Source organism: Panthera tigris, chromosome B2, assembly GCF_018350195.1.
Source record: "Panthera tigris isolate Pti1 chromosome B2, P.tigris_Pti1_mat1.1, whole genome shotgun sequence".
Taxonomy (NCBI): domain Eukaryota; kingdom Metazoa; phylum Chordata; class Mammalia; order Carnivora; family Felidae; genus Panthera; species Panthera tigris.
This window is the reverse complement of record NC_056664.1, coordinates 104,196,335-104,222,492: the sequence shown is the minus strand read 5'-3', so window position 1 is coordinate 104,222,492 and position 26,158 is coordinate 104,196,335. Positions and strand designations below refer to the sequence as shown.

The window sequence follows — 26,158 nt, the reverse complement described above, 5'->3', positions numbered from 1 at the left end:
TATGTTTATTCTTGAAATTTCCCATAATAAGCACTTTTTTAAAATGTTTACAATTCTGAAATCTATGTTTATAGTGGTTCATTACACAGAGAAACACATTTCTCTGTGTTTATATAATTTTCATAATATCTACTTTAAAAATCCTTCACCAGAATGATCCATCTATATCCAGTGGTATCACCAATTTTCTTACTACCTCTCCATTGTCTACAGGGCTAAGTGTAAGTTCCCTATGATGACAAATGAAGCCCTCGGTGAGTGGCCCTCTGCTTTGCTGTCCAGCCTGCATTCAGGGCAATGCTAAAGTAATTCGGTTCCTAAATACACAATGCTGTTCATGCCTCTGTGCCTTTTCACATGGTCTTCCTTGTTCCTGGAATGCTCTTCCCTGCTTGTACACCTGACAAACAATTCATCTTCCAAAAACCTCTTCAGGGCTCATGTTCTCTAAAACCTTCCTTTATCATCTCTCACAACTCTTTAGTCAGTTTATATCTTGCTTCATTCCATAAATATCCAATGCAGCTCCCAGAAAAATTATCACTCTACTATTTCTCGGACATGTATAAACATTAATAATCTTCACACAAATTTCATTGCATTATAGTTATTTGATTATGGGGTTGCCCCCCTCACTAGACTATGATAGTATAATGGATGCTTGATAAATATTTATTAAATCAAACTGGCTCCTGCTTCTAAAACTTTTGGGTGACATTGCAAAGAGAAGGCAAGGCTAAAATGAACAAAACCTATTCAATAATTAGAATATTGCTTTTCATACTGTACATCAACAGAGAAAACAAAATAGTCACAAGAACTGATTAAATAGGTAACAAAAGATCTTGTTTCATCTCAGAACACAAAAAAATTCTTCGCAAAGAGCAAATCACTAAGAGTCCAGTCATATTTTTAATGATTATTTAAGTGATTATTTTTAATCACTTCAGAAAACACGGAAAAATCTTAAGCAGAAGTTAATAAGTAGATATTCCTCTCTGTAGATGTGAGAACCTTATTTGGAGGACACCTGAAAGAGAATTTGGCACTCCAAAAGATGTAAAGCACCAATAGTAACATTGGTAACATTTGCAGATTCTCACCATACATTTTAATGATTATTTTAGTAATTCTCCTGTTTCTCTTTTCTTGTTAAGTTTTACTTTTTAAAAATGTATTCACACAAACAATTTAAAGAGCCAGATAAGAATATAAATCATTTCCTACCACCCCTTGACCTTCACCAGTGCTGCTTTCCACCATTTCCTGCTTCATATCAGCACCTCCTTTCTACTCTTGTCAACCGGTTCTTCTGGAATCTACTTCATTTTTGTCCATAATATGCTTATATAAGCACTTTCTTGATTTTTCAGTTTGAGGCACCATTTTTTTAAATTTCCACATAGAAATACAAGGCTTTCTCACACCCAGCCTTCATCCTAACCACACACATATACAAACTTCCTGACCCTCTTCCCTCTTATTATGTGGAATTGGACTTAGACCAGTATTCTGAGGTTCCACTACCATGACTGTGTAAACACTATAGACCACTGGACCATGTAGCATACCAAGACTAGATTTCCCTGGAGTTAACAATAGAATCATTTTCACATTTTCTGAGCTTTCTCTATTCTTATCACTAATCTTCAAACTCTTCTCCCATTTGAATATATCTTCTCTCAATATTATTCAGTACATTAACTTTTCTATCAATGTATCTTCTTAAAGAAGTCTCAAGCCTTCTGATGTTGTCTCCCTATTTAGCTGTTGCAGTGAGGGAAAAAAACTGACTCAAAATTTAAACTGAGATTTTAATATTGCTGAGAACTGCACACAGGAAGGAAGGAGAGGTTCTCCCTAGTCAGTGGCTGGGCATATTCAAATTCCATTTCCTTAACCCATCAAAGTTATAGCTCTTTTTACTCATGAGTACATTCTAAAACGCTCTTGAAAAATTGCCTCATGGCCAGCAGCAGAAGAGGAGCCTATGATGCTCAGGTGGAGAAAATGAGATGTAATGTCACTTAGGAACGTTAGGGAGGGTGGACCTTAGAGTAGTCGAGTTACCAAATTTCAGTAGGCTATGTATTAGTTACTTTTTGCTGTATAACCAATATCCTCAAAACTCAGCGACTTGTGACAATTTATTATCTCACAGTCTCTGTGGGCCATGAATTCAGGAACAGCTCGGCTGGGTGGTTCTGGTTCAGGGTTTCCCTCAAGGCTGCAATCGGGACATCACTGAAGTCTGCAGCCGTATGAAGACTTGAGGATTTTACTCTAAGACAGTCCACACCCGTGGCTGTGGGCAGGAGGTTTTAGTTTCTCCCCACAGGGGCCTCTCCAGGGGCTGCTTCATCATCCTCACAGCCTGGCAGTGAATTCCATCAAAAGGGCAGTCCAGGAGAGAGTGAGAGAAAGGAGGCTGCAACACCTTTTACGGTCCATTCTCTGAAGGCACATATCATCCTTTCCACTTTTTTTCTATTCTTCAGAAGTGAGTCAGTAAGTCCAGCATACAACCAAAGGAGAGAATTCATCTCTACCTCTTGATGGTAGGCATGTCACAGAATCTGGGGATCCATTGTAAAGCCACCACACATTATTTGAAAGAGGTTGCAGTGATTTTTTTTTTTAGCGAAATATTAAAAACTCATAATTTTGTCAAAAATTTGACTTTCTTCCTGTCTAACCCTTGACTAACCCACCCGGGGCTAATCTTGTTATGGAGGGCTGAATTGCCATCATATTTTTTTTTTTTTTTGCCTATTTATTTATTTTGAGGCAGGGGGAGGGACAGAGAGAGAGGGAGAGAGAGAATCCCACGCAGGCTCCGTGTGGTCAGCACAGAGCACAATCTCACAAGGACACCTGAACCCAGTGTTCCAAAATTGCACCATGATGCGCTTCATTGTGGGTCTGTATCCTTCCACTGTACTGATCACTCGATGGAACTCTTCAATCTGGAAATCCGTGTCCTTTCATCTGGGGAAAACATATCGAATTATTTCTTTGGTGATATCTTATTCTATCCTACCTCTTTCTCCTGTTTCTCCTAGAATCTTATTAGTAGGATGACAGATATCTTAGACTAGTTTTCTAATTTTTTTCTTACTTTTCTCTCTTGTCCATCTCTTTATCTCCATCCATACTTCCTGTGAGATTTCCTCCAAGTCTATCTTCCAATCCTTCTACTGAATTTTTAATTTCTGCTGTCATGTTAATCTCCAAGAACTCTTTTGTTCTCCAGTTGTTTTCTTAATACCATTCTATTCTCATTTCATATATGTAATGTCTCCTCTTATATCTCTAAAATCATTATGGTAAGGTTTTTTTTAAGTTTTCTAAAAAATATAATTTCTGCTTCTTCTAAGTAGCCTTTTTCTTTGTTTTGACTTCTGTCTTTCATACTTTTTTCAAATCTCTGCAGATCCTTGGTTAGCCTCTCAAATTGGATAAAATATGAACTTTGGTAGAGTTTGGAGGTTATGGACTACAACATAGGATAATAACTGGGGGGGGGCACTTAAATGTGAATCTTAAAATGTGTTGTTTTATTGAAATATCTTTTCTTGGGCAGTAAGATTTGCTAGATATAGATCCTCTGACCTACTGCCCAGAGAATAAAGGCCTGAATGCCAGTATTCTGGAAACCAGGTTGGGTAAGAAGGCTAGGGGGAAAAAAAATTCGGTATGTACATTTTAGCTTAATTCCCATTTGCTCAATATACTGACTCTGCCTTCAACTAGCCTAGTGTTCCCCAGTTCAGAAATCTCTTCTAGGGGCATCTGGGTAGCTCAGTTGGTTGAGCATCTGAATCTTGATTTCAACTCTCCTGGTTTGTGGGTTTGAGCCCTGTATCAGGCTCTGGGCCGGCAACAGAGCCTACTTCAGATCCTCTGTCTCCCTCTTTCTCTGGCTCTCCCCAGCTCACACTTTCTCTCTCCCAAAAGTAAATAAACATTTTCTTAAATAAATAAATAAACATAGAAATTAATAGAAAAAAATCTGCTCAAAAGACTGTATCTAGAGATTGAAATTGCCATCTTTCTCTAGGTTACAGAGAAGCAGTTGTCCAGCCACTTGGAATGGGGACAGAGATCTGAGGGACCAATTCTTAAAGAAGCTTTCAACCAATGCTGTTTTTTGCCCCCACCACCAGAGGTGACTGGTGCTGCTAATTCCTGAGCTTTTTTTTTTTTTTTTTGACAAATTCCATGGTAAAAATCATTTCATTTCTTTTTTTTTTTTTATTTTTTAAAAATGTTTATTTTCAAGAGAGAGACAGAGTGCAATCATGGGAGGGGCAGAGAGAAAGGGAGACAGAATCTGAAGCAGGCTCCAGACTCTGGGCTGTTAACACAGAGCCCAATGTGGGGCTTGAACTCATGAACTGTGAGATCATGACCTGAGCCGAAGTCAGACACTTAACCAACTGAGCCACCCAGGCACCCCAAAATCATTTCATTTCTTATCTTTCTCAAGTTCTGGCTTGGGATTTAGATTTTTCAGGTCCATTAGGAAAATTGCCATTTACCATCTGCTTTCTAACTTCTAAAAATTGTGTTACTTTCTTCTCTCCTGTTCCCTATTTGCTTTCTGATGTAAAAAAAGATCTCTATACTTTTGTTTTATTGTGGTGGAACACGTACTTTCAAACCAACAATTTTAACCAGAAGTACCTCTTTCAGTTGTCTTTCACTGCCAACAATCATCTTTACCAAGCACTGATTTTAATAAGTGTAAATTGTTCAACCTCAAGTTGGAGTGAGAACATAGAGGACCTGTAATAAAGGTTTAGATTTTAGGAAAATAAAAAACTTTGATAGAAGAGTTTCCTTGTGTACCTGCAGGGAGAGATAGGCAGTTTCTAGCTGGGATAGATGTGATCATGAGGCTGGAAAATTGTGGAATTCTGTTGGTATTAACAGTGGCAAACAGATTTAAAGTTAAAGAATGTGAACTCATTTAATGTTAGTCTTCTTAGGGGCACCTGGGTGACTCAGTTGGTTAAGCATCCGACTTCAGCTCAGGTCATGATCTCAAGGTTTGTGAATTTGAGCCCCACATTGGACTTTGTGCTGACAGCTCAGAGCCTAAAGCCTGCTTCTGATTCTGTGTCTCCCTCTCTGTCTGCCCCTCTCCCACTCACACTCTGTCTATCTCTCTCACTCTCTCTCAAAAGTAAACAAACATAAAAAAATAAAAAATAAATAAAGTTAGTCTTCTTGGATTGCATATGAACTGAATAGGAACAATCATCTCATCAAGAAATCTTGAGCAGAGCTGGGAGCTGAGAAAGGATTTAAGATTATTTTGATTTTTGAGAGGAAAAACATCTGGTTTTGATTTTATGCACTGCCCTCTCTCCAAGCGTTTTTAAGTACCTTTAAAGATGCCTAGACAGATGACGATCTTGTCTCTGTGAAATAAAGCGTCATTTAATGAATCCGGAATGTATCCATCTACTTGTTTGGCCACTGAAATAAGTTGCCCTACAGCTTGACCATGTCTCAGACTTGAGTTTATTCAAGCTGCTATTTTTGGATAGACCATGTGATTTAAGAATACTATGAAGTAAGCCAAACAACAGTTGATTTTCCATCTGCCTCTCATTATCTAAGGTAATGTTTCCCAAACTGTGTTCTGTAGAACATCAGAAACCCAAATTGTTGATGCGTACTCCTTGGAAAAAAATAAACAAACAAACAAACTTTTGTCTATTAAGTTTTGTTTCTTTACTATATGTAAGTAAAATATTAAATATATTTATACAATTATTTTTCTTACTCTATAATCAGCCTTTAAGAAATGCAGTGCCAGAGTGCCTGGGTGGCTCAGTCAGTTAAGCTTCCAACTCTTGATTTCAGCTCAGGTTATGATCTCATGGTTCCTGAGATCAACCCCACGTCAGGCTCTGCCCTGACAGCGTGGAGCTTGCTTGGGATTCTCTCTCTCTCTCTCTCTCTCAATGTCTCAATGTCTCTTTGCTCCTCCCCTGCTCATTCTCTCTCTCTCTCTCTCTCTCTCTCTCTCTCTCTCTATATATATATATATATATATATATATACATATATATATATATACATTAAAAAATAAGATGTTTTATCTCAATAAATTTTAAAAATATTTGGTCTTTCTCAGTTGTTTTTATCAGTTGTGTTGCTGTATTGTGACATTTGTAAGACAATCGGTTTTTTTTTTAAGTCTTCATAAGGCATAAAATCATGCTGAGGAGAGAAAACACAGTTCATATGACACAAAGAGGTATGTGACCACGTGCTACAGTGAGTTTCAGAGGTGAAGTCATTAAGAGTTCAGGGAAAGAAGTTATGTGGACGGATGTCATCGGGGAATGTTTTGAATAGAAAGCGTGATTTGAAAGAGGGCTTGAGGGCGCCTGGTGGCTCAGTTGGTTAAGCCTCTGACTCTTGGTTTCAGCTCAGGTCATGATCTCATGGTTTGTGAGTCTGAGCTCCATGTCAGGTTCTGGACTGCCAGTGCGGAGCCTGCTTGGGATTCTCTCTCTCTCCCTTTCTCTGCCCCTACTCTGAACTCTCTCCCCCGCCCCCCAAAATAAATAAACCTAAAAAAAAAAAAAAAAGAAAGGGGGCTTGAAAGACAGAAAATTATGTGCACGTTCCTACATGTCTCACTAGTATGCCAAGAATGCAAGGCTATGATTGCTTTTTACCCAGGCCATTTCTCAGAGTGTGTTTGCAGCAAGCAACATTGAGAGGTGAAATAGTTTCCCTCTTGGACAAAGAGCAGGCTTGATTACTATTTGTTACACGATGGTGGTACCCCAAGCTCTGTGTTCTCTCAAGTAACATAATCCACTCAGTGTGATGGAATTTGGAGGTGATTAGGTCATAAGGGCAGAGAACTCATTAATGGGATTAGTGCCCTTATATAAGAGACTCCAGAGAGCTCCCTTGTGCCCTCTACCATGTGAGAAGACCCCTATCTATGAAACAGGAAATGGGCACCCACCCGACACGGAATTTGATGATATCTTAATCTTGGACTTCCCAGCCTCCAGAACTGTGAGAAATAAGTTTCTATTGCTCATAAGCCACCCAGTCTACAGTACTTTGTCTCCAGTGACTAAGCTGTTAATCATGGTATTATGAAGACTCCCACACACAGTAGGTATCCTCAATATATGTTTGGATGTTTCTTGAATGACTGAAAATGAATATATTAAGAAGATGATGGTGACCATGAGGGGATTGGTTAATGAGGCCCAAAACTTGACAAGGAGAATTACTTTAAAGTGATTTGCAGAGTTTTAAAAGCAATTTGTAATTATACAATTTCTTTTGAGTATATAAGCTCATTTATCCCTATTAATAATCTTATCAAACCAAGTTTTCTTAAATTAATATTCTCCTAGCAAAAAGAAACGAAAAAAAAACTATCAAAAACGTACTAAAGGCACCATAAAAGAACTCATGTACATACTCACACACACACACATACACATATACTTTTCACCTGACTTTAATTCCACAGTAACATATGCTATTAAGTCTTGGGCATCATTTTTCTAATTCCAGGGCATCTATAGTCTTTTTTTTAAATGTTTTTTAACGTTTTTATTTATTTTTGAGACAGAGACAGAGCATGAGCAGGGGAGGGGCAGAGAGAGAGGGAGACACAGAATCTGAAGCAGGCTCCAGGCTTTGAGCTGTCAGCCCAGAGCCGGACGCGGGGCTCGACGCGGGGCTCGAACTCATGGACTGTGAGATCCTGACCTGAGCCAAAGTCAGACGCTTAACCAACTGAGCCACCCAGGCGCCCCCAGGCCATCTATAGTCTAAAAGGGAGTATCACTTCCTCTTTTTGGAATCAGCATGTTCTTGCCTTCCATTGATTACCCCGGTGTATCCAATGGTCTTGCTCAGTAATCAGTTGATTTAGGCTTTGTAGGGAATGTGTGAGGTGGTTATTCAGTTCATTTAGGGTAAAACCCAAAGCCCTTATTATGGCCCAAATGCTTTTTATGATCTACTGGCTAACTTCTCACCCCTTCCAGTCTCTGCCCAAAGGTGACTTCTCAGTGAGGACAACAACTCTCTAAATTCCAGCATTTCTAATGCCTCTTAGAGTGTTCTCCTTTTTCTTTTTTTCCTCACGGTATTCTTCTCTTCCTTACCTTCAATTATTTGCTTATTTATTATCGTTACTGTTTGTTATCTCTCTCTCCCCTTAGAATGTAAGCCTCACAAAGTCAGGGTCTTTGCTGTTGGTTCATTGATGTATCCCAAGTACCTAGTACATGCTGGAAGCAAAGCAGGCACTAAATAAATATTTGTTAGTCTAAATGAGTGAATAATAATGAAATCATAGAAATCAATAGGAAATATTTGCCCGAATCAATCAATATTTGGGCAAATCAATCAATCAATATTGGGCAAATCAATCAATATTTGCCCAAATATTAAAAAATGGGCAAAAGGCTTAAATAGGCATTTCATAAAAGAGGATATCCAAATGACTAGTAAACCTAGGAAAAGATGCCGAAAACCTTTAATGGTTAGGGAGATGACAATTAAACACACAATGAGAAATACCATTACATACTCACTAGAGTGACAAACAATAAATAATTGGAAATACCAAGTGTGGCAGAGGTGAGAAGCAGTGGGAACCCTCATAGTAGCGTACATTGGTATAACGCTTATGGCAAACATTTGATATTATCTAGCAAACTGGAATATATACATGACCTCATGCTTTCATCTATTCTAGGAACACACCTTGAAGCAACACTTGCACATACCTACCAGAATTCAAATACAGGAACGGTCACTCCAGCATTGCTCACAAGCGCGGGAAATTGGGAGCAAACCAAATGTCCATCAGCAGTTAAATGGATAACCAGATTGTGGTATATTCAGGTAGTAGAATACTATCCAGCAATCAAGACAAATAAGTTGTTCCAGGCATACTATGGATGAATCTATCAAATAAAAGCAAAAAAGATGATAAAACAATTCGTAGAGAACCAATTAGAAAGTGATTTCATTCATACAAAGTTCCAAAACAGACAAAAATAAACATTAATAATTTAGGAATGCGCACATAGGTGGTAAAACTATAAATAAAAATAAGGTAATGAGGGCGCCAGGGTGGCTTAGTTAAGCATCTGACTTCAGTTCAGGTAATGATCTCACAGTTCATGAATTCAAGTCCCACATCGGGCTCTCTACCATCAGCACAGAGCTTGCTTCAGGTCCTCTGTCCCCCTCTCTCTCTGCCCCTCCTCTGCTTGTTCTCTTTTCTCTCTCAAAACTAAATAAACTTAAAAAAAAAAAAAAGTAAGGGAATGATCTCCCCCGCGCCCCCGACCGCCTGCCGCCCACATTTAGGCAGAGAGAGTTCACCCTGTGAAGTGACACTCGGGCAGGTGTTTTCTGTGTTGCTGGAGATGTCCTCTCTCTTTCCCCTCTGTGGCGGTTACGTAGATGTTTACTGTGTAATTATTTTTTTAAATGTACACAAATGTTTCATATACTCTTCTCTATGTTTGATAACACACAATTTTTAAAATGACAATAAATTGCCCAATTTTATAGAGATTTCTTTCATTCAGAAGTTTTTCATGTTTTATTCCTTGTGGCAAAGGATCTTGATAGACAATACCCCTTTTTTGATACAGGTCTCTTTCTTTCGATAAGAATATAATATAATCACTTCCACAGCCCTTATATTGCAATTCACAGGAGATATTTCGTAAGGCGGCAATGAGGAGGAAGGGACAAAATAAGATCAACTACAGGCTTAGCTTTCAGGGCAGACCCAGTTTTGGACACATGGTAAGCACCCAATGGAAGCTTGCTGCTGACTAAATAGGCAGTGGCGGCTGGGGCTGACTCAGGGAGTATTTCTCAATCTTTGTTTTAGGAAGAATTCTTTACAATAGGCCACCTGGTAGGTAAGATGTTGTGAAACTTAGGGTTCCCAGATGTTTTCCAGCCAGAGACATTTGTGGGGACACTGTGTAGACATCTGTCTACAAATGTAGACAGTTGTATATAATTCTGTTTGCAGATGCTCCCTCAGGACTTGCTTCTTTAGTTTGTAGAGCATTGATATTTTGATCTATGGCTTTGGATGGAGCAAAGAGATCATGCCTAATCTTATGAGGCTCTGTAAACTGTATCGTCTTGCCTAACTCAATGCAGTGTGGAGTCATCTCTTAGAACAATATGGTTGTTTTGCAGCAAATATTATTAGCAGATGCTGTGTCTGAATCTCTTCTAAGCTGAAGCCTTTAGGGCAGCATAAAGCCAGGGTGATCATAAAGAATCAGTTGGTGAGCCAGCAAATAAATACAGTTGACCCGTGGACAACACAAATATGAACTGCACAGCTCCACTTGTACACAGATTTTTTCAATACAGTATAATACAGTAAATGTATTTTCTCTTCCTTATGATTTTCTCACTTTATGATTTTCTTTAGATACAGTAAATAATACATATAACATATAAAATGTGTGTTAATCAACTGTTTATGTTATCATGAATGCTTCCAGTCAACACTAGGCTATTCGTACTTAAGTTTTAGGGGAGTCAAGGGTTATACATGGATTTTCGACTGTACGAGGGTCAGCACTTTGAAGCCCCAATTGTTCAAGGATCAACTGTATACACCCAGTGGAGAAATGCTTCGTAAGCCCATGATGTGGCCTGTTTGTGGCTGGACTCCAAGGAGTAGTGTGTCCTACCAAATAGTGGTGACCATGTTCCCACCATGAAATAACTTCTGTGTCCTGATTCCCTATGTTTATTCAAAGTGGTCTCAGGTATCAAGAGTTGCCAAGTTCCTGGATGAGATGAAAAATAGTAGGGGTCACTAAGGACATCTGCATCTTTTCTGCTCACAAGGGCACATGGGCTAAAAAGGGACAAAACTGGCCCAGTAATAAGGACAACAGGTGGCCACTCTGAACCATACTATCCAGACAGGCTCAGTCCACTAACTTTAGTTCTGCCTGCCATTGACTGTATGACCTTGGTCTAGTAATGTAACAACTCCAACCTTCAATTCCTCACTTGTACGTGTGAGTGATGTGTTTTGTGGGTACCTACAACGTTGTAAAAATGAACTGAACAGAAAGATATAAAGCTTCCTGTTGACTGCAAAGCCCTACACCATTGTAAGGGTTCTTTTTAATCTTTTCTAACTACACAGTTAACATTTATTATTCATTACAAAAAACATCCAAAGATCAAAAACACATGAGGTTTTTGTTTGTTTGTTCTGGAGCGGGTTGTTTTTTTTGTTTTTGTTTTTGTTTTTTGGTTTTATGTGGGTTTTTTTGTTTTTTTGTTTTTGTTTTGAGAGAGAGAGAGAGAGCGGGGGAGAGGGGCATAGAAAGAGAGAGAAAGAGAGAGAGAGAGAGAGAGAGAGAGAGAGAGAGAGAGGATCCCAAGTAGGCTCCACACTCAGCATGGAGCCCAATGGGGGCTCAATCCATGACCCTGGAATCATGACTTAAGCCAAAATCAAGAATCAGACGCTCAACTGACTGAGCCACCCAGGTGCCCCCAAAACACATAAGACTTAAAGAAAAACTCCTCTGCCTTATTATTAGTCTTTTGCTTATCTTTATATACTTTATGAATGCATGTGTTTATATATATGTAGGTGTATTTTTTTTAACAAAAAAGGAAGCATAACTCATTTTCTAATTCTAAAAATTCTAATCGGCGGACTTTTTTATGAGAGAAAGTGTTATATAGGGACATGGAACAATGATATTTAATGTGAAAAAGTTGCAGAACCACATTTATAATACGATAATATTTGTGTAGACACAGAGCCTATGGCTTCCTCTGGTAAAACTATATTGCAAAGGAATGAGGTAAGAGTACGTTTTACTTCACATAGTTCTCTATTGTTATCATTTTTTTCTTAAGCATATATACTTGAACAATTAATAAAGACTGTTCAAGAGGAAGTAAACAAAATGGAGACAATATACTATAAGATGTAAGTGCCCATGTTAGACCAGAGGGGGGGAAAAACACTGAAAGAGAAGAATATACAAAAGAAATGGGAAGATGAAATAAAGGAAGCAAAAATAAAGTAAGGATGATACGATTTTCAAAATTATTCATTAGGGAATAGAAAATAAAACTGATCATGTAGTTTCTGCCACTAACCTTCTTATAATATAGACTCACTAACAGGATATTCAGTTCTGCTGACAAGTTCTTTTAAACGATCCTGTGCAACAAAGGGCAAATAGAGCCCAAGACAGAGATCTGTTCAGAGAGGAAGAAGGGCTAAATAGGCCCAGTGCTCAATTCTTTTACAGTTTAAAGTTTTCATATTTTATTTTTTTTAAATGCACAAAACAGCCATAAATTTGGGAGATGTGCAGGAATGACAAGCTAATGTCCCCTGATATTGTCAAGCACCCGACTCTTGATTTCAGCTCAGGTCATGATCTCACAGTTCATGAGTTCGAGCCCTGTATCGTGCAGAGCCTGCTTGGGATCCCCTCTTTCTCCCTCTCTCTCTCTGCCCCTTCCCCCTACCTCTCTTTCTTTCTCTCTCTCTCTCTCAAAAAGAAATAAACTTAAAAAAAATAATTTTGTGGGGTGCCTGGGTGGCTCAGTCGGTTAAGCGTCCGACTTCGGCTCAGGTCATGATGTTACCGCTTGTGGGTTTGAGCCCCGCGTCAGGCTCTGTGCTGATGGCTCAGAGCCTGGAGCCTGCTTCGGATTCTGTGTCTCCCCCTTTCTCTCTGCCCCTCCCCCGCTCACACGCTCTCTGTCTCTCAAAAAATAAATAAACATTAAAAAATAAATAATTTTGTCTACAGATACTGTGGCTCTCAATAAATGTTTCCCTTCTCTCCATTAACAAATCCTGTCATGTCTATGTTCAAAATTTACCTTGACTCTATCCACTTTTGCTATCTTCATCACCATCGACCCACTTCAAATTCACTCCTACCTATTTTCACTGCAGTGGCCTCCTGACGAATCTTTCTGTTTCCATGTTGGCTCTGTCTCTTCCCCCATGCCATTCCTTTTTCCACAAGAAAATCAGAACAGTCTTCCTAAAATGCTCATGGGATGAAAACCAAAACCCTTCGCATGAAATCGAGGACCCGCACCACCTGTCTCTTGCTCCTTTTTTCCAGTCACCTCTAAGGCTTTCAGCTGCGCTCAGATCTTTCTCACCTTAGCCTTTGCCATGCTGTTCCGCAAACTGAAATGCTCTTCCGTTCCTCAGGTTTCAGTTTCTCACAGAGTTCCCAGCCCCCTCCTGTACTCTAAATCAGGCCACAATTGGTATTTCTATATTTACTTGCATGCTATGGGTTTCATCTGACTTCCCTACACTGTCAAAACTGTATAATGACTATACAGGGGCTCAGAACATGATCCTTTCTACTTTTGTGCATATTTGAAATTTACCAAAATAAAGTTTTAAAATCTGCCCTCTGACCCTACAAACTCAAACCAACAGTTAGGCTTGCAATTATCGTTTTCCATATTTTGTATTTTTAAAAAATTGACTTTCCTGTTCATGATAATTTTTTGTTTGTTTAGTACCCACATTAGAGCCGTCAGAGGCGGTATTTTAAAGTTTGAAACGATGTATTATCTTCAAGAAAGTGAATTTGAAACTAACATCAGATAACCTAACAGAAAGGTCAAAAGTTCAATCATTCTTCCGCTGTTTCTGCTACTGTCTCTGCTACTAAAGTCTTTTATTTGACAGCATTCTTATTCAGTAAAAAGGACCCTAAACCAGGGGTGTAAAACTTTTGATCTAGTTCCAGTTTGCCCCTTGGACAGAGTCATTTGACTTTGCTTCCTTTTTCATAACTAATATAATAAATAGGTAAAGTTCTCAATTTTTTATTTGATTTAAAATTGTTTCCACAATTTGAAAAATCGGGAAAAAAAGTCACAAAAATACCAAAGTTTATTTTTTAAAAACGAAGCGATAACTCAAAAGAACTTTCCTCATATCCATTAATAAGGTCATAAGTCAGCAGTAGTGTGCATACCAGGTGTATCCACAAAGCCAAGAATGGGAATCACTGTATCTCCTTCTTTAGATTTGATGCTCTCACTCTTCTCTGTTCTATGAACATACTTGTGCAACATGCTATAGTACTGCTCCTTTGGATTGAAAGTATATAGTGATGAAATTTGCTGCCAGTCTCTAATGCTTGGGGTATTGTACTCCTTCGGATGTGAGCACTCAAAGAAACATTTAACATTCTGTTTGGCCAATTCTGTCGCATGCTCTGTGGCTTGACTCTTAAGGATCTGCTGCTCCTGTTCCAAATAGATTTTCCAAAATTTCAGCTGCAGAAAACTAACTGGAGATAGGCATCGGACGATAGATGTAAAAATCAAAAGGAAGATGATAACAACTGCGATTAGGATCCAGCCCAGCACCTGAGGAAAACACAACAAAACAGCAACTTAGTGACATTTTTTCATAACAAAATTTTAAATCCTTACATAAAGGTTGAACTACTCACAGTTATGCTGATGAACAAGCAACCGTTTTAGGTCTTAGTCTCTTAAGAGAAAGAAGAGACAACCTCCCAAAACGCCTCAACCACTTCACAGGTCATTTTCCAAGTCCCGTCGAGGGCCCAGGGAAAAGCCTACTTACTCGTCACTCGGCTAGAATTCAACACGTGGAATTTCGGCAAATCCAATGAAACAAGCATTCGTTTTCAAGAGTCTCCGGGCTTTATATGCCCAGAAGCAGTGTGGGGCGGGGGCTTTAGAGCCAGGGAGGCCCATTTTATTGTAACAATTCTGCCTTCTTCCGGCCGGACAAACAACTTGATCTGGACTTGGTGTACTGGCTAAAAAGAGAGTAAGCAAGGTAGGACGGGAGCTGAACGGCCAGGCGCGGTATCCGGCACAGAGCAGGTGCCTTCCCTCCTTTTCGTTCGTTTTACTGAAATTGTCGCCGTTCCAGCTTGTCGCCCGGGGTCCCGTGTCTGGGGCGAGGGCACCGGCCCAGCCGGCCCCGCTCCCATCCTCCCAACAGCGTCCAGCGCCCGCGCCTGACCTGAGACTGGGCCTTGAGCTCCTTCAGGAGGTCCTGCGCGTCGGGCGCCCGGGCCTGGTGGCAGGGCGCCAGCGGCAGCTGGGCCTCGCAGGCGGCGTCGCGGCCCCGGCACAGCAGCCGCGCCAGTGGGGCGCTCCCGCTGGCCGCGCACTCGTAGAAGGCGCCCCCGAGCAGCGCCACGGCCACCCAGGTGAGCGGCGCGACGGCGGCGGTGGCGCTGAGCTGCACGCACACCAGGGCGGCCCGCAGCCGCGGCCCGCAGCCCCCGGGGCGGGCGCCGCGCGCGCAGCAGCCGGTCAGCAGGCGCCAGGTGCGCGCGCTCAGCACGTAGCCCAGCAGGAAGAGCGCCAGCGCGGGCACCAGCAGGAAGACCAGGCCGTACGGCAGGTTCCAGGCGGCGCTGCAGGGGCACTGGAACACCGCGACGGAGAACAGGCGCTCCCCGCCCGCCGTCAGGAGCGTCACCAGGCCGTAGCCCAGCGCGCGGGGATGCTGCAGGTGCAAGTTTAGCACCGCCTGAAACTTATCCATGGGCCTCGTGCCGTGGACGGGGCGCCCTGGCCGGGCCCGGATGCTTCTGCCTCTTCACCGCCCTGCACTTTTCACTGCCCTGCGCTTGCAGTGGTTTGGGTGGACTGAGGTCTAGGGCTTCCCACTCTGCGAAGCAGCAGCTTCCGGACAGGGGGAAAGGTCCTCTCCAGGCTCCGTGAGCTTTCGCTTTCTTATTTCAGGCAGAACAGCTGTGGCCAACACACACCCTTGACGTCCGCAGGACCCCTGGTGACTTCTCTCTCGCAGTTCAGGAACCTGACTGAGGATAGACCCCATTCCATTGTTACCTTTGTTTCCCCCCAACTTATAAGAAACTAGGGGGCTTTCCTTGGCATCCTGATTCAATGCAGCTACCCAAATGAAAAGAATACACTTTATTTGGGCAGACAGGAAAACACTCCACCTTCCCTTATTGCAGCCACCCTACTTAGTTCCTAAGCCAACTCCAACTCAGATCAAATGATTACGAAAAAACCTGGTCATTTACAGGAAACATTACTCAAGGACAAATTTTCTAGTTTCTCTTTCATAAGCGAAATCACCACAAAGCCCAGCTCAAGTTCGAGTACCTCCGTGATCTTCTGTTCCCCTCCTGTTCTCCTTCTGGACAGAATCACCAGCATAATTCACAGGGACTTCTCCTCTCATCTCCCACAGGTCGTTAGACTGGATATATTGTATTGACTTCTGCCTCCATTATTCCCCCAGGTATGTGCTAGCATTGGCAGTACTTTGACAAATGTCCAATTTTTGCTCAGTGACCACCAAGTTGATCAGAAGTGGGTGGTGAGGCAGCAGAGACATGGTTATTCAAAAAACACGGATTGAACCCCCAAAATTCCAACTGCTGCCACATCCAACTAACATGTTTCTTCCACCTTTCTCAAAAAGCAGCATTGCTCTGACTCAAACTGTCACCATTTCGGTGAAATTGAGCCATTTTGGTGTGTGGCTCCAGAGTGAGGTGAGAGGTGCTTGAAAGAACATAGGCTTTGGGTCGGGTGCATCGTGTCTGTGCGTGTATTTAATAAGTGCGCCCCTCTGAGACTCTGCATCCCCATTTGTAAAAGCAGAATAGTCCTCACCTTTCAAGATTGTTGAGACAAGTAAATTGAGTAGCATATGTAAAACACCTTTATATATAAGGTGTGCCCGTTAAATGAATTTTTTTTTTTAAATTTTTTAATGTTTATTTATTTTTGAGAGAGAGAGAGAGATAGAGCATGAGTGGGGGGAGGGTCAGGGAGAGAGGGAGACACAGAATCCGAAGCAGGCTCCAGGCTCTGAGCTGTCAGCACAGAGCCCATCGCGGGGCTCGAACTCACGAACCGTGAGATCATGACCTGAGCTGAAGTTGGACGCTTAACCTACTGAGCCACCCAGGCGCCCCGAATGAATGTTTAATGTGAGGGATTGCCTCTTACATCGCAACGCTGGGAAGAGACAACAAATAACTGTGTTGTACATGATTTAAGAATGCGTATTAATGCTCAGTTTTAGACCAAGGATTGTATTCAGTGAGTCGATGATCTTCTCTTGCCTTAGGAGAATTGGTGTGCCCTTTGAGGTCCACCTCACTACAAGGAGGGTATTTGGTTATGGAGTCTGGGTGGACAGGTCATAGTGAACTGGTTACTGTCAGCACCCATCCACCAGGTTTGCCTTATTCACCTGGGAAGAGTAAGTAGGCTAAGGAACCATGTGGACTGTTAGAGAACAGAAAAGAAATGTATTATTCTTTTCTTAGTCCAGCGTGCCTTCTTAGCAACCTCCCAGTACCAGTGCCTGGCCCCAAATCACCATTCCCTAGCATTTTGATGAAGAGCTGTTCTCTCTGTGTGAGTCTTAAGAAGCTACCCCCAGATCACAGTCTAAACTGTCATGCAGGACAGTTGGGGACCATTTCTCTGAGATTAAACCAGGCACTGCTGGGCTCCCTGTAAACTTGCAGCTAAAGTCCGTATTTGAGGCACATCACTTCTTCTATGACTATCATCTCTTTATTCCTACATCTCAAAAAAATTTTTTTTCTCTCCCGTTGTCCTTCAGGTGATTCTTCCCTTTTACTGCTAGACTCTTCTTCACTCCCACCACATGTCTCCTAAAGATGTTGCCTTCCCCCTCCTCGCTTTCCATATATCACCATGAACAAATTCTTTTATATCCACCTTTATGCAGATGGCTTTATCCAAATCTCCCTTACTGTAACCAAACTAAAATGTGCCCCCTCTGTCCTCTTGAGTGAGGTTTATTCTCCCACATTTCTCAAAACAAGGAGGAGGGTTGGCTGGCATTCTCCCATTACAATGTCCAAACCCAGGCTTTTCTGTCATCTTCTAATACTTTATTCTCCACCGAGAGTCAAGCTATTCAGCACAACTTCCTCCTCCCACTTCACTCCTGCCACCCGTGCTCATTCCTTGCATTTATCAAGACTTTCGCATCTGGTGACAGCCTTCCTCGTCTCCCTAGCTCCTGTTATTTAGTCAAGGATTTGGTTTCATATCTTTTTAGTTATGGAAACTTTCATTTTGCTAGTCCCCTATCCGTCTAATTTGTTTATTAACAGTTTATTTGTTCATTTGTTCATTCAGTCGCTCATCTAAAATGTGTAATAAGTCCCCATGATATGATAGGAACTTATAAAAGTGCCTGGTATTATTGGGTACCACAAGGAATAACACAAATAGATACCTTCCTTTCATTGAGCTTATATTAGTGAGGAGATAGATAGAGGAGGCAAGTCTCAAGGGTATGCAAATAATTAAAATGGAATCATGTAGTAGAGAGTCTCCTGAAAAAGCCTTTGTAACGGGAGGACATTTAAGGGTCCATCTGAATGACCAAGGCTCTGGGGTTCAAGGGATCTTGGCATTCTGTGGTTGGAAAGAAAGCCAGAGTGATGGGACATTAAAGGTGAAAAGGAAGTTGGCACATTTTGAGGGCAGAGGTGCAGGTGAATGGTTGTTTACGGGCTTTATAGACCAGAGTATGTGGTTGAGAACCCTGCCCCTGAAACTCATTACAGACTGAGCTGCTTCCTGACCGATTATCCTATCAGCTTGTGTCTCCAAACACTACCTCCTGGGGTTGCCACCACCGTACTCCCCAACTCTGCACTTATTACAGGTTACCGTAATTGTGAGTCTGGGTTCTGCCTGCCAGTCTGAATTTTCTCCCAGAACCAGCAGATGAGTCTAGTACCCTGATATCTATCCCTGCCATCTCTGGAGCAGCGGGTGGTTCTAGTTCTGAGTCTATTGAAGATGGTTCAGCCCTTTATACCCAGTTCCGTTTGGAGAAAGTATTGCTGAGAAGTTCAGTGTTTAGTGGAAATAGAGTAACATCCTAATGGTGTGGAGAGGATTCAAGAATTTTCTCTTGAGAGTAGACTAAATAATATTTGAAAGACCTTTACACTTTGGAAAATCTGTAATTTAACACCAATTTACTTTAGCTTTTAAAAAAATGCATGAGAGATTCTCATGGTAAGCATGTTGGAAAACCAATGGTTATGGGGTTTGTTTTGTCTTGTTTTAACTGTCATACTTTCTTTCTCAGCACTTTCATTGCCACTGTCAGGAATGGGTTTCAGAAACCACAAAAAATTTCATGGAAGAGACAGGAAAAGAAACTCCTGAAAGAATTTCACACTGAATGGAAAAGTCCCTTCTAGTTGTCTTCGAGTGAGCTAGTTCACAAACATTATTCTCTGTAGTCTTCCTGAGAACTCAGACTACTGGTGTGACCCTGCTTGCAATATGACTGCTGGATTCTAGCAATGTGTTGATCCTGGCCCCAAGACCCACCCACGAAAGTAAAGTCAAATCAAAATTTGTCTATATTTTAAGTATCTACCATGTACAAGACAAAACTTTAGATGCCAAAAATAACAAGTAAATTTAGAAAAATCTGACAATCTTAGAGACTACCTTTCTGTGCGCTGTAATTTATGGATTTATTATTTATGTTATGTATTTGAAAATCTTAACCTGATATTATCTGAAGATTTTTGAATGTTTATAAAAGTTCTTCCAGTGGAAGTTTAAAGCAGAAGGAGGGAAAGATCATACCCTTCCCCAGATACAGGATGTCGTTTGTTAAATGGCAATCCCATGACGTTTCAAGTAACCTTTTTACAGATTCTCTTTTTCTTAGCATGAATTTTCTAAACCTGTTACAAAATTTTAAATATTCACAAAATTTTAAATATTCACTGATTCACACACTAAGAATACTTTTTTTTTTTTTTTACAAAAGATGATTATTTTAACCCTGAGGACCTAGATGTGGCCAGTCTTTGTTGGGACCACTGTTGTCATCGTCATCGTCACCATCTAACACCGTAAGTCTATTAAAAGTTCTAGTTTTCCCGCCGTGGTTCTTAGAACCTATGTCTATTAAGGATTTTGGTAAATTAAATTATGTTTTTCCTTTGACTCAAATTATTTCACAGGTGATTTTAATGTGTGCTAGAGTTTCATTGTCAATGGCCACTTACTTACACTTTGCTTCATCCCAAGCCTCAGTTCCCCTGCCATGCCGATTTGGTTTACCAGTTTGCAAACTATGATCAAAGGTTTGGATTTCCAAAGATAATAATGGTGAATCGCAAATAAGATTAAAGGACAAGAATAAAGAAGAAAAGTAATTTAATAGGAGGAAACTTGGGTTTCTTCAAATTATAAATAACATTATCGCAAAGTCTCAAAAAAATTTACGTTAACGGAGAACTTAAAAAGTGTTGTGGAAGGTCTTTCCTAAAAGAATATATCACATGAGGGGCACCTGGCTGGCTCAATTGGTAGAGCATGCTACTCTTGATCTGAGGGTCATGAGTTTAAGCCCCACATTGGGTATAGAGATTACTTAAAAATAATAAGATAGATAAGATAAAAAATAAGTCACATGAAATATGCCACATATTGAAAACACTCACATGTATGCAAATGGAATACCAAGTAAGTGCACATGATTGAGGTAGATCTGTATGTGCTAGTATGGTGAAAAGGCAGAGTTGACATGTTAATTGGGAAAGGTAAACCAAAATTCTGCCTGTCATACATTTGTGTAAAAAAAGGAAAGAAAAAGAAAATGTATATATGTCCCTTTCAGATGTGTACGCTATTCTGCAAGATTAAAAAAATACTGTCAAGGGATGCCTTGATGCCTCAGTTGGTTAAGCATCTGACTGGGGCTCAGGTCATGATCTCACGGTTCGTGGGTTTGAGCCTCACATGAGGCTCTGGGCGATCAGCACAGAGCTCGCTTCAGACCCTCTGTCCCCCTCTCTCTCTGCCCCTCCCCACATCTCTCTCTCTCTCTCAAAAATAAATAAACATTAAAAAAATACTGTCAAATGTTTACCTCTGAGAAGTAATGGAGAGGGTTGGGAATGAATGCAGGGAGAGAGATTGGTTGGATATCTTTCTTCACTGTTTGCCTTTTTTAAAACATGCATATGTTTCTTCTACAATTAAAAAACACTAACATGAAATGTCTTGATCTAATGGAGAATCTCTGAGGAACAAGTCTGGAAAGAGGCTTTTTCACAGGCTCTTCTTTGTCCTTCCTTCTCTGTACACAGGGCTTTTATCAAGGGTTGCTCCCTGAGCCTGGATGCCAATCATTCACCTCTCCTTGGCAAAAGTAATAAATCATAGCGAGAAACTGACTGCTTTTGAAGAATATAGAAGATAAAGAAACTGAGTGTTTGAGAACTGGAAGGTGGCAAAAAGCAGCAGGAGGCGAAGAGGAAAAGATCAAGTGGAAAGGTTGGGATTGGGTGACATTTGTCCAAATTCTGAGGGAAACAAGATGGAAAGACCCATCTGTCTCCTTCAGAGAGGGCTTCCTCTACTCTGTAGAGTCTCCTATGTATCCATTACTGTCACAGAAACAAGGCAGAGAGGAAAGCCAGGTGGTAAAGAAAGGAGGTGGGTGAGAGTTTAGATTGTGGAGCTTTTGAAGGGCAATAGGGAGTTCAGCTTCCAGCAGTTTAGAAACCACTATTGCTTCTTTTAAATGTTGATCCAGACAAGTTTTTCCTGGGTTTCCAGGAGCTACCTGTTTTGCTCTAGCTTCCTTAAAAACCACGTATGTACGGGGGAGAATCCAGAAAACGAATAGTGTTTGGTGAGTTAAGATATTGTTTAATGGAGGCTGGGGACTGCTCCTAACTGAGCAACAGATTTAAGGAAAGAGAAGTGATTCCTAGTAAAAAGAATTCCAATTTATCCCAGGATCTCTTTCCTGGGGGGCTATTATCAAGTTGCAAGAACAGTAAGAAAAGAAATACCATTAAAGCACAACTCTCTTTCCATGGAAGGAGAAGGAAGTTGGGGCAGATATTAGAAAGCACTCTGGGAATTCATTACTGAATTGAAATGGCTTCTCATCTGTACACACTGACAGATAATCTTCAGGGATACTAGAAAACCAGGTTGGAGGGACACCACTGTCTTCTAGATGGAGTCTTGGCTTCTTCCCAGGAACCCCACACTCTCCTTGCTCCAGCTCTGGGAGCTGCATACTCTGCTCCTTTAGGAAGCAACTCTCTCCTCTTTAGGGATTGCTTTTCAATGATGAACATATAGATCATCTTCTCTGTGTCTACATTCTTCTACTAGGCAGCATTTGCATCTTGGGAAATTTGGGTAATACCATAATATCCTGTCTCCAAGACATTTTCTGTTCCTTCGTCCTGTTCATTATAGACAGTGATGTGATCAGAATATGTCCCCCCAAATTCATACATTGAAACCCTAACCCCCAAAAGTGATGGTATTAGTAAGTAGGGCCATTCTGAGGTGTTTAAGTCATGAGAGGTTTTAAGAGTAGGATTAGTGCTCTTATAAAAGAGGCTCCAGAAAGATCCCTAGCTCCTGGGGGGTGGGGATCTCCCAATAGCTATTAAATACTTCAGTGAATTCTTGTGGTTCACTTTACTGTACGGGGACAAGTACATGTAATCTTTCCATTTGCCAGAAGGAAAGGAATGATCATTAGTTCTACTATAGGCTACTCTTTTGTTTCACTCCTCTTCCCACTCCAGAACTCACTAACCTTCTTTCCACCCCTTCTAACCACCCCCCCCCCGCCACAATAAAAACACAAAGAACAAAAAAGCAGAAGTCCAAACATGGAGCTCACAGTCCAGAGTTTGGGTAGTGCATGGTAGTCTCTACATTAGGTCTTCATGTGGCCCCTCTTGGGCTACAGACCCATGAACTCACAGTAATAGATTAATCTGTCCCTCCACAGACAATGTAGAGTGGAGGAACAGGGCCAAAACGAGAAATACTCCATTCTGAAAGGGAAAAATGGAAGCCAGAAGCAGGCACGGATTGACCTCTTATGTTTCTGGGCAAATACCAGAAAGGCCTCTACCCGAAACAAGGCTGTTGAAAAATGTTCCTTGAATCTTGACTCTACCCTCTGGAGAGTCTTCTTATGTTACTGTCCTTGGCCACATACTCAATGAGTATATGCTCTTCTGGGAGCAGACTAGTGTTCTTAGTTCATGTGCTACTTGTACAATGTTGGAAGACCACAAGTCCAGTTGGGTTTATGATTCCTTTGACTGTAAATGTCTCCCCAAATTATTTAGTAAGCTTCTTGTCTCTGATTTCAGTAAAATATGCTTGCCAATACTGTTACAGTTCTTTTCAAAACATAGTTCTCAGATATACTATATGCTTTTGCTTTCTTGCCCCATTCTCTCTCTTCTTCCCTCTGCCCCCACTAATTTGTACATACCTGTCTTTTTCTCTTGCCAGTACAGGTACTCTGAGTAAACATGAGACTATAGTTTTCTGTGGGAAAGCTACACCTTTATTTTGATCTTTCTGTGGCTCTTTGCCAATTGAATACCTTAATTTTATCTTTGCGCCAAAGTTCTGAACTTATTGAGAGGTATTGCCAATAGGTGTAGAAGCCACACTTAATTTGGCCTTTCCATGAGTTTATTTTAATGGACTTGGTCTTCCAAGGCTTTCCCAAATTCTCTCTTTGAGTTTGGTGTCTAAAACCTGTCAGGTTTTCCGGTTTTGCAAGTCCTCATTTTTCTGAAATATTTCTATTCGTTGTTATTTCTTCTTACAAATCAACCAGTTCTTTCTTAAGGTCATAAAGTCTTGCCAAAATGTAGCCAGCAGCCATCAACACACACTAGAAACATTGTTTTCTAATTTTTTCTCCTAGAGCCACATTTTCTTTAGCTATATGTATATATAATCTTTCCAAATTAATGCAGAAGTTCATTTTATCAGCAACCAAATAAGAACTGTGGCCTCACTAGCCTCCATTATCAGCTTCTATGCTGTTCACCACTGGCTTGCTAAACTAACATCACAAATTTTAGGATGGGAAGTGAAACTTTTTCAAGCAATCTAACAATAAGGCATAGAAAAAGTTATTTCCTTTTGGTTGTTGTCTACAGCTGAAGTAAAAAAGAAAAATGCCTCCCTTATTTCATCCTCTTCTGTTTGGGTTTGGGAAGACAGGGGAACAATGGGGCAGATAGCGAGGACGATGACCAATGATTTTTATCATGGAAGTGCCCCACGTCAAATACCAATATTTGGTCCAAACTGGTCATAAGGCTCCCCCAAACTGCAAGGGAAAGGGGGAGTATGGTCCTCTCCTGTGCCTTAAAGGTGAACAGAACTGCACAAACATGAATGCGTGAGGTCTACCGTGCGTTACACGATCAGTTTTTCTAAATTCCCCCATCCACCCCTGAATCTTATTACATATGACAGTTTTATCATCTTTTATTTGCTGCTTACGATTTTTTCCATCTCCCCAACTAGATTATAGGTTTCGTGATGGCGAGATCTAACTCCTCTTTGGTTACACAAGTCTTAGCACAGTACCCAGGACATTATAGGTGTTCAATAAATATCTGTGGGTATAAGGAGTGAATCAATGGATGAATGAATGAATGAATGAATGGGAAGCAGACTTGGATTTTTCTCTTCTCTTACTGCAGAGTCAGCACCATGTGTACTTTGCTCATCTCGGAACTTGAACCGTTCTACAGAGATCACGTCTGTCTGAGCCTGTTGAATTGCCAACCTTGTGATAAACAATAGGTAAACGTATCCAGGGAGAAACAGGGCAACACCAAGGAGACAACAGGGCCATAGGACAGGTTCCAGGTACAGCTGAAGGGCCATCTGGACACCCACTCCCACTCACTTTCGTCAGAGTCACCAAGCACAGTGGGGGGTCAGGGTGGAGCCACAGGCGCTGACAGAGTAGTGACTCCCCCACAACTTCCTCCTTCCTGCCCAGCTCAGCCTGTTTACTCAGCAGACTTGTCTGGTGTAAAGCTCTCATCTTCCCCACAACCGGCCCCATTTCTCCACCACCTTCCCATACCACACATAGCTGTATTTCTTAAGGGAGAGATTTTTCTTTTTACGTTAGCTGTAGACAGCAACCAAAGGTAAATAACAATTTGTCTATATTTTATTATTCGATTCCTTAAAGAGGTTTCACTTCCTTTCTTGGGAGCAGTGAGCCAAGCATGAATAGGTTTTGTGGACACTAAGTCTCAAGTTTGACTGTGACTCCACTTTGGCACTCTACCTGACCTTCTCCGGTAGTGCCGGGCACCTGACTTACCTTATTAAGTTAATTAAAGTTTGGCTACTAATGACACTCTTCCGGTTCTCCTCCTAACTTGGTGGCTGTCCATCTAAGTGTCCTTCCCAGGCTCCTCCTCCAATCATTAATATTGGTAGTCACTAGAATTCAATCCTTTCCACATACACTTCCCGAATAATCTCCTTTTGGTGCACCACTAGCTAGATGTGTGACCTGGGGCAAGTTATTGGCCTCTGTGTGCCTCAGTTCTTTCATCTGTGAAATGAAAATAATAGTATTATGTGCCTCCTTGGGTTGTTGTGAAGATTACATGGGTTGATATAAGTAACATTCTTGTTTTGAATTTTACTAAGTTTTTAATTTTAATTCCAGTGTAGTTAACATACAGTGTTCTATTAGTTTCAGTTGTATGACACAGTAATTTAGTAATTCTATACACTACTCAATACTTATCGTGATAAGGGTACTCTTAATCCTCATCACCTATTTTACTCATCTCCCCACCCACCTCCCATCTGGTAACCATCTGTTTGTTCCCTATAGTTAAGGGTCTGTTTCTTGGGGTACCTGGGTGGCTCAGTTGATTAAGTGTCTCACTCTTGGTTTTAGCTCAGGTCATGATCTCATGACTCGTGAATTCAAGTCCCACATTGGGCTCTGCGCTGACAGCACAGAGCCTGCTTGGGATTCTCTGTCTCCCTCTCTCTCTGCCCCTCCTACCCCCCTCACAGTCTCTCTCTATCTCAAAAATAAATAAACATTTTTTAAAAACTAAGTCTGTTTCTCGGTTTGTCTCTCTCCCTTTTTCCTTTGTTCATTTGTTTTGTTTCTTAAATTTCATGAGTGAAATCATAGGGTATTTGTCTTTCTCTGACTGACTTATTTCTCTTAGTATAATACTCTTTAACTCCATCCATGTCA

General features: G+C 41.0%; 1 protein-coding gene and 1 long non-coding RNA gene across 7 annotated transcripts; one reads left to right on the top strand and one right to left on the bottom strand.

Moving 5' to 3' along the window:
- Positions 1-2,802: 2,802 nt before the first annotated feature.
- CALHM6 (calcium homeostasis modulator family member 6) lies at positions 2,803-16,001 on the bottom strand. Of its 3 annotated transcripts, XR_006217830.1 has the most exons (4): positions 15,074-16,001; positions 14,046-14,442; positions 8,794-8,969; positions 2,803-2,988 (listed from the first exon to the last, which is right to left on the bottom strand). XR_006217830.1 is itself a non-coding variant. In XM_042987049.1 (3 exons), the coding sequence occupies exons 1-3, from the start codon at positions 15,602-15,604 to the stop codon at positions 8,869-8,871; spliced, it is 1,029 nt and encodes a 342-aa protein (XP_042842983.1). In that variant the 5' UTR covers positions 15,605-16,001; the 3' UTR covers positions 8,745-8,868. The 3 variants fall into 3 exon arrangements, 2 of the variants coding, with proteins under 2 accessions (XP_042842983.1, XP_042842984.1); XM_042987049.1 differs by lacking the exon at positions 2,803-2,988 and having other exon boundaries at positions 8,745-8,969; XM_042987050.1 differs by lacking the exons at positions 2,803-2,988; positions 8,794-8,969 and having other exon boundaries at positions 13,943-14,442.
- Positions 6,897-25,762, top strand: LOC107179300. Of its 4 annotated transcripts, none has more exons than XR_006217831.1 (6): positions 6,897-7,152; positions 16,283-16,333; positions 19,187-19,442; positions 19,886-19,970; positions 21,213-21,399; positions 24,618-25,762. It is a non-coding gene; the product is annotated as an uncharacterized LOC107179300 (long non-coding RNA). The 4 variants fall into 4 exon arrangements; XR_006217832.1 differs by lacking the exon at positions 6,897-7,152 and adding an exon at positions 15,525-15,571; XR_006217833.1 differs by lacking the exon at positions 19,187-19,442.
- The last annotated feature ends 396 nt before the right edge of the window (positions 25,763-26,158 follow it).